Source organism: Cervus canadensis, chromosome 5 (genome assembly GCF_019320065.1).
Source record: "Cervus canadensis isolate Bull #8, Minnesota chromosome 5, ASM1932006v1, whole genome shotgun sequence".
Classification (NCBI taxonomy): domain Eukaryota; kingdom Metazoa; phylum Chordata; class Mammalia; order Artiodactyla; family Cervidae; genus Cervus; species Cervus canadensis.
In genome coordinates, this window is record NC_057390.1 from 44,686,416 (window position 1) to 44,701,321 (window position 14,906).

Genomic DNA, 14,906 nt, shown 5'->3' on the forward strand with positions numbered 1-14,906 from the left:
GGAATTTAGAAAGATGGTAACGATAACCCTATATGGAAGACAAAAAAAGAGACATAGATGTATAGAACAGACTTTTGGACTCTATGGGAGAAGGCGAGGGTGTGATGATCTGAGAGAACAGCATCGAAACATGTATATTATCAAGTGTGAAACAGATCACCAGCCCAGGTTGGATGCATGAGACAAATGCTCAGGGCAGGTGCACTGGGATGACCCAGAGGGATGGGATGGAGAGGGAGGTGGGAGGGGGGTTCAGGATGGGGAACACATGTAAATCCATGGCTGATTCACGTCAATGTATGGCAAAAACCACTACAATATTGTAAAGTAATTAGCCTCCAACTAATAAAAATAAATGAAAAAAAAAAAAAGAAAGAAAGAAAACAGATACTGATTACCAAAAGGAAAAAAAAAAAAAAAGAAGAAGAGAGAGCAAGTCTTGCAGGGACAAATCCATGGCCCTCCTGCACCATCTTTATCCTGGCTTTTATTCAAAAGTTGCCTCCTTGATCACCCTCTGTAGCACTGCATTCCCATCCTAAGCCCAATGATTCACTTTTCTGCTTCATACACTCATCACAACTCATCCATCCATATTTTTCTACTTTCTGCTTTCCCCACTAAAACATAAGATTGCTAGAGAAGGGACTGTCGATGTTGTTCATTGCTGTAACCTCAGATTCTAAAACAATGCAGAGCATGTAAAAGGCACTTAAATACTTGTTGAATCAATGAATACTTCATACACTTATCAGGATTCATCCATATTTGCCTACTTTCTGCTTTCCCCACTAAAGCACAAGATTCCTAGAGAAGGGACTATCAATGTTGTTCACTGCAGTTACCTCAAATCCTAAAACAGTGCCTAGCGTGTAAAAGGCCCTTAAATATTTGTTGAACCAATGAGCCAATTAATACATGATGCACTGATCAGTGGCCTGCAGCCAGATCCACACAGAAAAACTAACCCAAACTCAGCAAGATCCTAACAAGAGGCAGACGTGAAGACTAGATCCTTCCATGAGTCCAGATATCACATTCATTGGTTATTGGTTCATTGCAACGTCCAGAGCACATAGAGAGCACTGATGGGAATTCTTTTTCCATCAAGAATCTCTGTGTGTGTATGGTGAGAAAGGGGGATAAACATAATCCAATGACTGTCCCACCCACCAACATGGAAATAAAAGAGCAACTGGAATACCATATACAGGTGAACTCTAAAAAAGCAGGACTCACAGAAACAGAAAATAGAGTGGATGTTACCAGGGGCTGGGGAGTGGGAGCAATGTGGAGGTGTCAGCCCCCAGTTGTAAGTTCTGGGGCTCTATTGCACAGCATGATGGTTATAGTTAATAACAGTGTATTGCACACTTGAAAGTTGCTAAGAGAATAAATTTTAAATGTTCTAACCACACACACACACAAAAGATGATAATTATGTGATGTAATGAAGGTTTAAGCTAAGGCTATGGTGGTAATTATTTTGCAGCAAATAAGTGTATCAAGTCAACATGTTGTACACCTTCGATTTACACAAGTTACATGTCAATTATATCCCAATAAAGCTGAGGGGGAGAAACAACTTAAAAAAAAAAAAGCAACTGGTTCTGTTTTTCAAGAAAAAAGAGAGAAAATACTTAACTGTTTGGCTGTTGCCTGTTACATGGTGGCCAAGTCACCTCTCTGAAGATGTGTGCTAGTACCGTTCAGAGCAGGTTGGGTGATAATGTGAAGTTACACTCTGCCTAGGAAGTCTCCTTGGCAGCTGTAGGTCTAGTCAGGCAAATGTGTGGATTGGAGCTGGCTGACCAGATACCCAGGGGAGAACAGCAGGCATGATGCCTTCTGGGACAGAGTGGTGATGACAGCAACAGGAAGTTGGGGAAAGAACTTCCTCTCGGGTGTAGCCACACTGAGTGGTCTCCAACCCATTCTCTACAAAACCAGTTCTGAAAAGAGCTGTGTTGTCGGAAATGATTTCAGTAGTGACCCTGGAAAGGACAGCCACCGAGAGCCCTGGCCTCTGATGCTACACTGGCTGCAACACCACGACCCAGAGGTTTTCGCGCTTTTAAACTTTATTTTTGGACGTAACCTCAAATACACAGAGAGACTGACAAAAGAGTACAAAGAATTTGCCTTGCTCAGACAACCTGCTTGTTACCATTCTACCACATTTGCTTGGTGATTCTATTTTATGATATCCATACTACTTTTTTTAACCACTTGAAAGTAAGCTGAGGACGCAATGACATTCAACCCTAAATGTTTTAGTATTTCCTAAAAAGGACACTCCCAGACACACCAAAGTATGATGATAAAAATCAGGAAATTATTATTGTTTTAATACTATTCTCTACCCTAAAGACGTCAGACAAATCTCTTTAGCAGTCCCAATAATGGCCTCAGAGCAAAAACAGGAACACACATCCAGAACTGCATGTGACCTCCTTTAATCAGAAACAGTTCCTTTATCTTTCATGACCTTGGCATTTTTTGAAAAGTACAGTCTAGTTGTTTTGAAGAATGACCCTTAGTGGAAATCTGTTCATTTCTTCATGATTAGATTCAAGATACACATTTCAGGCAGGAATTTCCCAGAAGTGGTGCTGGTCTGTCCCGATGTGTTTTCTCCAGAGGCCCCTGACATTGTTTTTGTCCCAATACCGTTGATGAAAAATCAATTGGTCAAAGTTGTGTAAGGCAAATTTATCCACTATCAAGTTACTCTTTTCCCTTTGTAGTTAATAAGTAACTTGATGGGAGATACTTAGAGACTAAGTAACTATCCTGTTCCTCATCTGATCTACTGGTTTCAACAGCCAGCATATGGACAAAATTCTGTGTGAGGTCAAGTAAAGTCAAACTTCAGAAAGGAAAAAAAACCCAGAGCTGGCTGAAGCAATAGCTGATGAGCAAGAACAAGCATTGAGACTTCTGTCTCAGACTTAATTTTAATAACCACAGGATATGTTCAGTCCTAAAGGAAATCAACCCTGAATATTCATTGGAAGGACTGAAGCTGAAGCTCCAATACTTTGGCCATCTGATTCGAAGAGATGACTCATTGAAAAAGACCCTGATGATGGGAAAGACTGAAGGCAAAAGGAGAAAGGGGTAGTAAAGGATAAGATGGTTAGATAGCATCACCAACTCAATGGACATGAATCTGAACAAACTTTGGGAGGTACTGACAGACAGAGGAGCCTGGCGTGCTATATAGTCCATGAGGTCATGAAGAGTCAGACACAGCTTAGCGACTGAACAACAACTAATGTTTACTCTTAGCTGTTAAGAAAAAATATCTCTAGATTTGCTTTTGAAAGTATTCTGTAAGTACTCATTACTATGCTAGGTTCTCTTATGGTGAGTCATGCCTGCTGGACACGGCCCTTCATTTACAAAGAGCAGTGGTAACACCCAAGTTCAGAGGTCTGACAGCTAGTCATCCTCACATGGAGGCCTGGCTCGCCAAGGCCATTGCTGAAGGGTCAGCTCAGTGATTTCTGGTCCACTATTGGTGCACGTGAAGCTAAGTCACTTCAGTTGGGTCTGACTCTGCAATGCTTATTGGCTGTAGTCTGCTAGGCTCCTCTGTCCATGCAGATTCTCCAGGCAAGAATGCTGGAGTGGGTTGTGAATAAGCCAAACTGGAGTTCCTAAACCTGGCTGTGCCTTACTAGAAGGCAATGCAAACTTGGGATTTTGTTTTTAAATATAGTTCCCATAGTAGACCTATATTTAAAAACAAAACACTAACTCTCCATTAAGCTGAATCTCTAATACTTTGACCACCTGATGTGAAGAACTGACTCATTGGAATAGATGCTGGGAAAGATTGAAGGCAGGAGAAGGGGACGACAGAGGATGAGATGGTTGGATGGCATCACCGACTCAATGGACATGAGTTTGAGTAAGCTCCGGGAGTTGATGATGGACAGGGAAGCCTGGTGTGCTGCAGTCCATGGGGTCGCAAAGAGTGGGACATGACTGAGCGACTGAACTGAACTCTCCATTGTCTTATAGTAAGGAACAGCTAGGTTTAGGACCTCCAATTTGGCTTATTCAAAAAAACTTTTTTAAAACTCTGTTATCACAAAGTTAAAAACTTCAGAAAGAACATGTTGAAATCACACACTGGTTGTTACACTACAACACAGTGATGTCCACCCCTAACACTATGCTCTATATTGCATCTGCCTTTCCTCTTGGCATATGTATATTTTATCAGGATTGGGATCATATTACTTATACTAGACACCTTCAGGCTGGGTTCCACTAGAGATTAAGCCCTACAGAAAAGGATTTATGTATTTATTTTCTTTTTTTTTAACTTTTAATAGTAGGGCCGATTAACAATGCTTCTATAGTTTCAGGTGAAAAGCAAAGGGACTCAGTCACACATACACATGTATTCATTCTCCCTCAAACTCCTCTTCCGTTCAGGCTGCCACAAGTTCTCCATGCTATACAATAGGATTGAGTGTCTATTTTAATTTTCTCAAGGATGGTCTATAACTCGAATCACTCCAGAAGCATGGGAGAGAAGTTAATTCATAATATATTGTGGTTGGCCAAAAAGTTCGTTTGGGCTTTTCTGTAAGATGTTATGGGAAATCCCAAATGGACTTTTTGGTCAACCCAATATGATGATGGCCTTAGAGCATTCAGGCTTTATCCTCTTGTAGAGCCCCAGCTGGGGAGGGCTGGTCTGAACTGTTATATAATTTGCTTTGTTCACCTAATGATCCTTTAAAGAGACACGTAATAAGCATATACCAGGCACTGGGAATACAAAGAAAACTAAGACATAGTCTTTCTCTTGAAACGAAAAATCCATCCAGGGAAAACAAAAATACCTAAATACTCAAAATGCCAAAAAGCGGTGGCGTGGCAGTACGCCTGGGGTGCCCCAGGCAACGGAACACTAGTGCCATCAGATGAAACCAGGGAAGCCTCCCTGAGGAGATGAACTGTAAATGGGTCCTTTAAGCATAGACTAGACCTCAGAGACAGAAAGGAGAGAGAGAGCAGGTATTCCGGATGGGAGGACGGGCATGCCAAGATGCCCAGGGATGGCTGCTCCGGCCAGATCACAGCGGGTCTGGGGGAAAGTGGAAGAAGACGTAGCAAAGAAGGAATCATTAGACTTCCATGGTGGTCCAGGGGCTAAGACTCTGTGCTCCCAATGCAGGAGGCCCAGGTTCAATCCCTGGTCAGGGAACTAGATCCCACGTACTGCAACTAAGAGTTCGCATGCCAACTAAAGATCCTTCATGCTGCAACTGAGACCTGGCACAGTCAAATAAATGAATAAATAAACATCAAAAATTTTAGAAAAGAAGGAATGAGGGCCTCCAAATTGGCCTCAGAGGAGGAGGTGACCCTAAGTGATCCTTAAGCAGAAGGGCAGAGGGCTCACACAGGGATGTAAGAGGCCACAGGAGGGATGGTCAAGGGGCTCTGAGGACCATCGGCCATCAGGGCTGATGGAGCAGCTGAGCCAGAGCAGGGATGGATAGATGGGGGCTGACAAGAGTGGTGAAAGAAGAGGCCACAGAACTTGGTGACTGAGCTGGCAGCGGCTGTTCTTTTAGCACCCAGCCTGCTGAGATCCAGCCTGCATAACAAATTCAGGCTGCTAATAGGAAAAAAAAAAGAAAAAAAAAGCAAAGAATGCAAGAAGGCCCCACCAGCTGCCACCATTCCACCATGCACTGAGACGATTTCACGACCGAGGTGGGGGTACCAGAGGGGGATGCGAGGAGGAGGCCAGAAGGGATAAGACAGGACACTGGAGTAAACTGAGGTAACTGCCTGGAGAACTGCCCAGGTCCCTCCAAGCTCTAACAAAACATCTTAAGTAATATCTCTTGGGCGGTGGGCCCCCATGTGACAGCAAATTAGACATGCAGAAGATGCTACAGCAGAACACATCTGTGGCAACCTCCTGAATGCCACAAATAAAGCAAAATCTAAAAGCTACCTTTTCAGTGGAAGATCTCCCTCTTCATCTAAAGGGAATACAAGTAGTCAGGCTGAATAAATAATACTTAATAGGAAAAAGTAAAAGTCAGTAGAATGAACACTTAACAACAGTAACTCTGGGATCCAATATGAACAAGCTTCAATATGGGGACCTTGCCCTAAACTTTCCCATTTCCCTAAATGGGTGAGTGTGTAAATTCTAAAATAACCAAGATCCCTCCTCCCAAAACAAAGGGTCAGGGTTCTTATGCTTTGAGATTATGAAGAGACATCGCCAAATAGGACCTTAGCAATATTCCTCAGTGAGCAGATAGCTGGTAAGTGGGGAAGGCAAGGTGGAGGATTCAGTAGGCAGTTTATGCAGTAATCTGGTATAGTGGTCCCTTGGTATCTATAGGAAATTGGTTCCAGGACCACCTCCACTGCTTGGACACCAAAATCCATGGATGCTCAAGTCTTTTATATTAAATGATGCAGTATTTGCATATAATCTATGTACATCTTCCCATATACATTTTAAATCAGCTCTAGATTACTTATAATACCTAATACAATGTAAATGCTATGTACATAGCTGCTGGCACACAGCAAACTCAAGTTTTGTTCTCTGGAACTTCAGGAAATGTTCCTTTTTGAATATTTTTGATCTGCACTTGGTCAACATGGAGGGCTGACTATATTCAATAACACTTGTGTCTTTAGGAACAGAAGAACCAAAGTAGTCATATAAAACGACAAATCAGAAAGTGATAATGACCCCAGAAAAGGAACTGGAGGAACAGTGACTGTGAACAACCCGAAGGTTGACAGGCCCTGGCCATTGAGAGCCTGAAAGAGAGGGAACAACCACAGAAGACAAAGGAAAGTTTTGTTTGAGTTGTTTTAAGCTCAAAACAAGTTAAGCGTGTTTGAATTCCTAAAACCGACAACATGTATTCAGGTCTGTGAGAAGCAACACTAAAACATACAATTTCCTTTTAAATCACACATCCCTTTTACTCTCTGCTCCAAAAATTTGGAAAACCAGCTCTTGGGCAGGATCCCAAACAGGCATACTGTCATTCACGTAACCTCGTTTTTAATCAGGCAGGGAGTATGTGCCTGGGGGTATAGCAAGAAGCAACACAGATACAGCCTGTTTTTCAAAGAGCTCTCATCTCATTTTTAAAATTAGACAAGTAGATCCATCACCAATGTTATTATTTTCCTCAATTTTCTTGTTAACTTATTCTACATTGGATATGAGGGCAGTGTTAGGAGATATTTTACATTTGGGGGACATGGGTGTATTGTGTGTTTGGGAGGGAGCTAAGAAAAGGCTGCCCCCACTTCTGGAAGGAATAATGGGTAGGACTTGGTGGGGGTTGGGGAAGCAGGTGCCCCTGAGCAGGGATAGCTGGCACTACGGTGAGTGTTTGAAGGTCCAGCCCTGGAGGGAACAACATACTGAGAGGCTGCAAAAGGAAGCAGCACATGCCATGGTGGCTGGAATTTTATCCTATGATAAAAGAAGCAACTGTGGAATGGGGATTTCAACTGCAACTGGATTTTGGAGAGACCTCTCTTGAGGCAGGACTGGGAATGTGGAAGTCCTATTGTGAGGCAGGACCAGTGAGGAAGTTGCCATGGAGACCCGGCAGAGTGAGGATGCTGTGCCTGGAAACGCAGGAACCTGGACTAGGGACCACCTCAGATCATCCTCTCAGGAATTTTGATGGGAGCTCTTCTGATGGGTGGGGTGTGAATGTGCTGAGTGCTGCAAAGACAGAGATGCATTTGCCTCATCCACCACCTCCAGGTCAGTTTGCCTGAGTCTGAATCCCTGCTCTGCCCCGTACAGTTTCTTGACCTCCCTGAGCCTCAGTGCCTTCATTTGTAAAATGAGGATAATAACAGTGCCAAACTTGTATGGCTTCTGTGAACACTAAAAGAACATACATACATATATGTCTGTATACACACAATATAACATATATGTGCCTGGGGGCATAGCAAGCAGCAACACGCAGCCTATACATATACATATATAACATGCATGTAACATGACCTATACACATACATATATAATATGTCTAATACAGGTAAGGATATAGCGAGTCAGTACAGCATTTATCTTTATTTCTGTCCTATATTTTATAGCATGTGGGTTTGTTGTAGAGAGCAGTATATAAGATTTTCAAAAAGAGTCACCCTCTGTGAACCACAAAACACTCTTAGATTCTCATGAATCTCCATTCGCTTGGCAGATAATTGAACCCCTCTACTGTTAGCTCTGACTGCCCTCTTTATCACCATAAATATCTTCAATGTTTATAGGAGGCAAAGATACCATGAGCCACATGTGGCTGCTGAGTAATTCAAATATAGCCCATTCAAACTGAGCTGTGTTCTCATGTAAGATACACACAAGGCTTTGAAGACTTAAGTTTGACCAGAAGAATGTAAAATAGCTCAATAACAACTTTTATATTGATTTAATAATATTTTATACATATTGGTTTAATGAAAATAAATTATTAAAATTAATTCACCTGTCTAAAAAAAAATCCTTCTAATCTCTTGGGTTTAATCTCTAATCTCTTGGCTATGTTCCTAACTTAATTTAGTCGACTGGGTTATTAATTTTTGGCTATTTTCTTACTAATATGAGTCATTAAGACTGCATATTTCCCTTACTTTATTTAGTTGCAACCCACAAGCTTTAGGTGTACAATTTATTCTACAAATTTTGACATATCTTTTTCCATTGCTGTTACTTCTTGATCATTCAAATCGAAATACTTTCAAATTTAAATATTCAAATATGTTTTTAAATTATATTTTAAAACTGATACATAATTTACTTTTGTTGAATTCAGAAAACTTGGTCAATATGATATTAATTATTTTAAATATGTTAGAACTTACTTTATGACCTGGTGTAAGTTCAATTTTTGTAAAAGTATACTCTTCACTTGCTGGAACTATGTTTTCTATTTAATTGGTTTGATCAAGCTTATTAATTGCTTTGCTTCTTAAATCAATCCCTTGTTGGTTTTTAGTTAGCTTGCTCCATCAGTTACTGAAATAGATATGCTAAAATCTCTCATTATGTTGTCACATTTGTCAACTTTTTTTGTCATTCTGTCACTTTTTACTTTGTATAGTTTGGAGCTGTATTATTAGGTGCATACTAGTTGTTCTTTTTTTTCTTCTAATCTTCCTGGGAAACCAAAACTTTGATCCACTGGTTTCCTTTTAATTTTTTAAAAGTAGCTATTAGAAAAATTTTAATTATATATATATGGCTTGGGTTATATTTCTACTAGACAGAGCCACTCCAAAGGAAGAATAAACAAGAAAATCAGATGCCAAATCCTGGTAAGGACTTGATTGCAGAAAATGACAAGCAAAACACAGAGAGTATTGGCAGCCCTATTTGAAAAAAAAAAAAGAAGTACCACAACTCTGTCTTCCTCTTTTGTTGCTGGAGTCTAGATTGGAAATGAAAACAAGATGTTTGTGAAAAGCAGAAATGAGGTATAGAACAAGATAGAAGAGGATATAAAAGTAGAAGCTGAGGGGAGAGAAAAGACTAGAGAAGAAGGAACACTACATGAATAACAGAAAAACAGCTTCTGTTTTGAACTCAACACATGTAAGCCTTTAATTATGAAAATGACACCTCGTCTTAAAGGCAGACTTCATGTTCAAAACACAACATCCTATTCCATCAAAACAGACTTTTCAAATGTGTTATTTGTATCCATTTTTCCCTCTTTAATCATATCACATCACATGAAACAGAATCATTAATTCCAGATATTTAAAACTTGAAAAGGGGAAAAATTCATGGGTATAAGAAGTTGATGAACCATCCAATATTACTTAATTCTGGATATTTTTCTGCACTCTAAAGGGGAACAAAAATGTCTTGCATGGCCTCAAAAGACCAAACAAGAACTAGGCTTTTCCTCTAAGACATGGGGGAATTCTTCAGTAGAAACCCAGAGGTACAGGGAACACAATTCACATAACTAAAAACAGGGAGGAGAAGTTCCCTGGGGTGTCTGTGCCAGTCTGGCCAGAGACAACCACTTCCTGACCACAGAGGCTCATGGAGCTAAAGGGCTCCCCAGGGCTCAGCCTGTCCTGCCGCCTGACCCAGGGTCCTGCCGCCTGACCCAGGGCGGCCTGTGGCCTGGAGGTGATTGCACTAGCCGAGAATCTATAGCGCACAGCCACGTGGTAACTGATCATGGCTCCTGGCACAAGTCCTTCCTCGGTCTCCCCGGTTCAAAGTCAATGTTGAGCTAATCAGTTAGTAGTGAGGAACTACCCAGGCAAAGCTAAGTATACACACACCCGTGACCCAGGAATCACACCCCTACATAGACCCTCATCAGAAATGCACATACAGGGGCTTCCCAGGTGGCACTGGTGGTGAAGAATCTGCCTATCAATGCAGCGGACACAAGAGACACAGGTTCGATCTCTGGGTCTAGAAGATACCCTGCAGTAGGAAGCAGCAACCCACTCTAGTATTCCTGCCTGGAGAATTCTATGGACAGAGGAGCCTGGTGGGCTACAGTCCATGGGGCCATAAAGAGCTGGACACGACTGAGTGACTGAGCACACTGATGGTCCAGTGGTCAAAACTCCATGCTCCCAATGCAAGGGCCCCGGGTTCAATCTCTGGCCAGGGAACCAGAACCCACATGCCACAATAAATAAAAAAATTAAATAAATGTAATATTTTAAAAAGCTGTTAAAAAGAGAAATATGTACACACACACACACACACACACACACACACAAAGCCAGGTATGAAAACAGTCACGGCAGCACTAACTGTAATAGCCAAAGCAGCCAACTGCCCAAGTGTCCATCAACAGTGCAAAGACAAAGATATAGTATATTATTCACCCATAGGCCCAATCAGCAATGAGAGTGAGCACCCTACAGCGAGAGGCAGCATCTGTTGTGAGTCTCAGAAACCCAAGTCCGAAGGAAAGAAGACAGACACTGCAGAATTCCAGGGATACAAGTTCTAGAGTCAGCAGGGGTTCTCTTCCAGGACGTAGTGACTCAAAGGGGACCCACGGGGTGCTCCTGCTTCTTGATCTCACAGCATGGTATGCTGAATCTTTAAAATCTGTTGGACAGTAATCCACTTAGGCCTACTTTTCTAGCATGTATGCTATACTTAGAAAAACAAGATAACACTCTTCTAAGTAAGACAAGCCTGGCAATGTCCTTGTACCTCTCTAACCTCGTTTTTCTTCTGCTCGCTACATCTTCCTTGCTCTCCCTCTGCACGTATGCTCAAGCTGGGTCTCTCTCCCTGATGGCCTACATGTCACCATCCACAGTGATGGTTTCCTCCCACACTAAGCCAGTGATTCACCCATTTCTGGATGCCTTTGCTAACTTACACCTCTCACACTGATCCAGCCCCTTGCTGCTGCTTCTCGGCAGACAGGGAGTGCGTACCATTGTTAATGTGTGTATACTTCCAGTTGCTTTCATTCTGCCAAGGCTTCCCAGATGAACCAAAACACAGAGCATGCCCTCTGGGAGTATCTCCACAGGCAATTCAGATTAAATCGATTAAACTGCTTCTCAGGAACTAGAAGGGTATGCAAAGTGAGCCGTGACCCTTCTTCCAAGACTCTCCCTTCTGCCCCCAGCACCTGGATGGACTCCCATAGAGGACCTGAAACCTCTTCTATTGTCTCTTTCACCTCCCAAGAGCCAACCTGCTAGACAAACTCCTGCCAAACAGGCCAGCAGGGCAAATAGGGGAGGACTAGAGGAGGCACATCAAAGAACAAAGGGTTTTTTTCTTATCCTGCCTTGAACATAGTCTTAAAATTCAACACTACTACCCAGCCAAAAAGAAGAACAAAATTGCTGGGAAAGATTGAGGGCAGGAGGAGAAGGGGACGACAGAGGATGAGATGGTTGGACTGCATCACCGACTCAATGGACATGGGTTTGGGTGGACTCCGGGAGTTGGCGATGGACAGGGAGGCCTGGTGTGTTGTGGTTCATGGGGTCGCAAAGAGTTGGACACGACTGAGCAACTGAACTGAACTGAACTGAATGCCATTTGCAGCCACACGAATGGACCTACAGACTGTAATACTGAGTGAAGCAAGTCAGACAAAGACAAATATCAGAAGATATCGCTTATATGTGGAATCTAAAAAAATAGTACAAATGAACTTATTTACAAAACAGAAATAGAATCACAGATGTAGAAAATAAACTTATGGTTACCAAAGGGGAAAGAAGAGGGGAGGGTTACTTGGGAGACTGGGATTGACATATATACACTACTATATATAAGACAGATAAACAAGAACAACCTACTGTATAGCACAGGGAACTCTATTCTGTACTGTATAATGAATGGCCTATATGGAAAACAAAAAATATATATATATATATATATATGGCTTCCCCAGTGGCTCCACGGTAAAGAATCTACCTGCAATGCAGGAGATACGAGTTCAATCCCTCGGTTGGGAAGATCCCCTGGAGAAGGAAATGGCAACCCACTCCAGTATTCTTGCCTGGGAAATCCCATGGACAGAGGAGCCTGGTGGGCTACAGTCTAGCATGTATGCAAAAAGTCGAACACGACATAGTGACTAAACAACAACAAATACATATTTATATATAACTGATTCACTTGGCTGTACAGCAGAAACTAACACAACATTGTAAACCAACTATATTCCAATAAGAACTAACAAATTAATTCCAAAAAATTCAATACTAACCTATCGTGGTAATATTAAACAATCTGGCAGTTTAAGCCAAAATTATAAGCATTTTCAAAACAGGCAGTCATTAATGTGCATGTTTATCATTAATGCCTGTCAGCCCTCTACCTCCCTCTTCCACAAACACCTTCATGCCTTCCCACTCACCCATTTTTTGCTGCCTAGAGGAACACCCAACAATCATAACCAAGATTCATTTCATCTCACAGAAAGAGTGTTCCTCAGACAACAGACAGACCTATGAAGAGGTTCACTATACTCTGGTCACAGGGCTCTGCCTGTTCACATCAGTCTCTCCTCTTTCAAGCCCTGGCTGGAATTCAGGTGATTCCTGGCTCTACGACCAGAAATGTAAGACATTCTCCTAACCTGTCAAGCTTTCAGGATTAGGAGAGTGAAACCACAACCCATCCTGACAGTTTCTGACTCTGTGCCCCTTCACTCAGCAGACAGGATTCCTCCCCAAGGTTTCTCTCTTCTGTGGAAGCAGATTATCAAGAGGAGGGCTCAGTTTAACACCAGAGGGCAGGAGCCACTTCTCCTTCCTCTTTGTAATCTCAAAGTCAGATCCATGCTTGGCCTGATGAGCAGGTAAACCAAAGGGGCAGATGTAGGCTAGCAGGTAACCATTTTCCCTTTTAAACAGACTGATACCTAATGAAGCAAAGGCCACAGACATGAACTAAGACATGAGGACATAAAATCTATCTTTCCAGTGAGCTAGTGATTCTGCAGGACCCTCTTCACTGGTGAACACATTTGCCATCAGAACCAGAGAACCAGGGGCCTGAAAGGGACCTTGGCCATCCGCAAGTCAAGGCTCCCACTACAGATCAGGAGATGGAGTCTTACAGGGGGATCAGCGTTGGCCAAGGTCACCCACCTCTTGTGGGGTTGGGCAGGACCTATCTTCTTACTATTCGAAGACGCTCTCAGAAAATCTTGTATTACTTAACAGACTAAAGGGGCATATGAATGCATGCCCACGTCAAGCCACTCCTTACAATTCAGGAAACACCAATGGTCACCAAAATGTGTCTCTTCCGCAGGGCTGGCCGCACAGAGTGGGCACGAAAGGTCACTGGCGAATTTCTACCTGCAGACACTGCACATCACGCCTTCCCGATGGATGCGAAAGACAGCCGCCAGAGCTGCTAGCCACCGAGGGTCCCCCAGTCATGTCCCGGGGAAATGAGTTAACTGGGCTCTCCTGGCTCGGAAGCTTCGAGCAATGAATTAAACCCCAAGTCGCTGCGGAACACAGAGGGGAAAGGGACACCGCGCCTGGAGCGCACATCCCGGCCGTTCACCCCTCCGTCTCCACCGCGTCCACACTTGCGCGGGCCGCGGCGTACCCAGCCGGTCCGCTCCGCGCGAGGCCACGACTCCCAGCCCGTGCCCCCGCCAGGCGCATTTGGGGGAGCCGTGCCCTGGGCGCTGCCCGTAGGAGGTTGGGGCGGAGCCGCCGGGCCCAGCCACGCGAGGGCAGGGACCGATCGCCGCCGCCGCCCCCGGCCAGCGGGCCCCGCTACGCCGAGGAGGGGTCTGCGCCACGTACCTCGGCCGGCAGGTGCCGCCGCCGCCGCCTCGGTTCGCGGCTGCAGAGGACGCCGCTCCGCGCCGCCCGCCGCCTTCTTTCGCATATTAGGGAGCGGGCGCCAGCCTGCCTTTAGTCCCGGGCCCCGCGCCCCGGCCCGCCCCCAGCGCCGCGCTAGCGCCCATTCAGTACCGGACAGAGCGCTCCCCGGCTCGGATGCGGAGGAGGGGCGTGGGGCGGGGCCGGGAGTCACGAGGATACGAGAACCAATCACAGCGCGCGAGGGCTCCCGAGCCTGCCTCGCTCCCTGGACTCGCAACCCTCCACCCTGCGGGGCTAGGGGAGCCGGGCGCCCCCAGCTGGACGGACGTTGGGCTGTGTGCTGGCGCTGGAGGGGTTCCCGGGCACCCACCGCCCTCTAGATCTCTGCGCGCGGTTAGATGGTGAAGGAACAAAAGGTGTTTGGACTGACTGTAGGCTTTTACTGCGCAGAGGACTCGTAGACGCGGAGCCGCTGAATGAAGGGGCTTTATGGAGTCACGTGCTTTATTCTCTAGGATGGACCAGCAGACAACACTGGATTGGAGTTCCTCGGGCCCTGGAGACGA

General features: G+C 44.2%; 1 protein-coding gene across 1 annotated transcript in view; it reads right to left on the minus strand.

Annotated features, from left to right (window-relative positions):
* The window catches only part of ST3GAL5 (ST3 beta-galactoside alpha-2,3-sialyltransferase 5), a 56,856-nt gene extending 42,326 nt beyond the window's left edge, over positions 1 to 14,530 (minus strand). Inside the window, exon 1 of the mRNA XM_043468729.1 lies at positions 14,320 to 14,530. Coding sequence (XP_043324664.1) covers positions 14,320 to 14,404 — 85 coding nt within the window. The 5' untranslated portion in view covers positions 14,405 to 14,530. The remainder of the gene's footprint in view (positions 1 to 14,319) is intronic.
* Between the last annotated feature and the right edge of the window lie 376 nt (positions 14,531 to 14,906).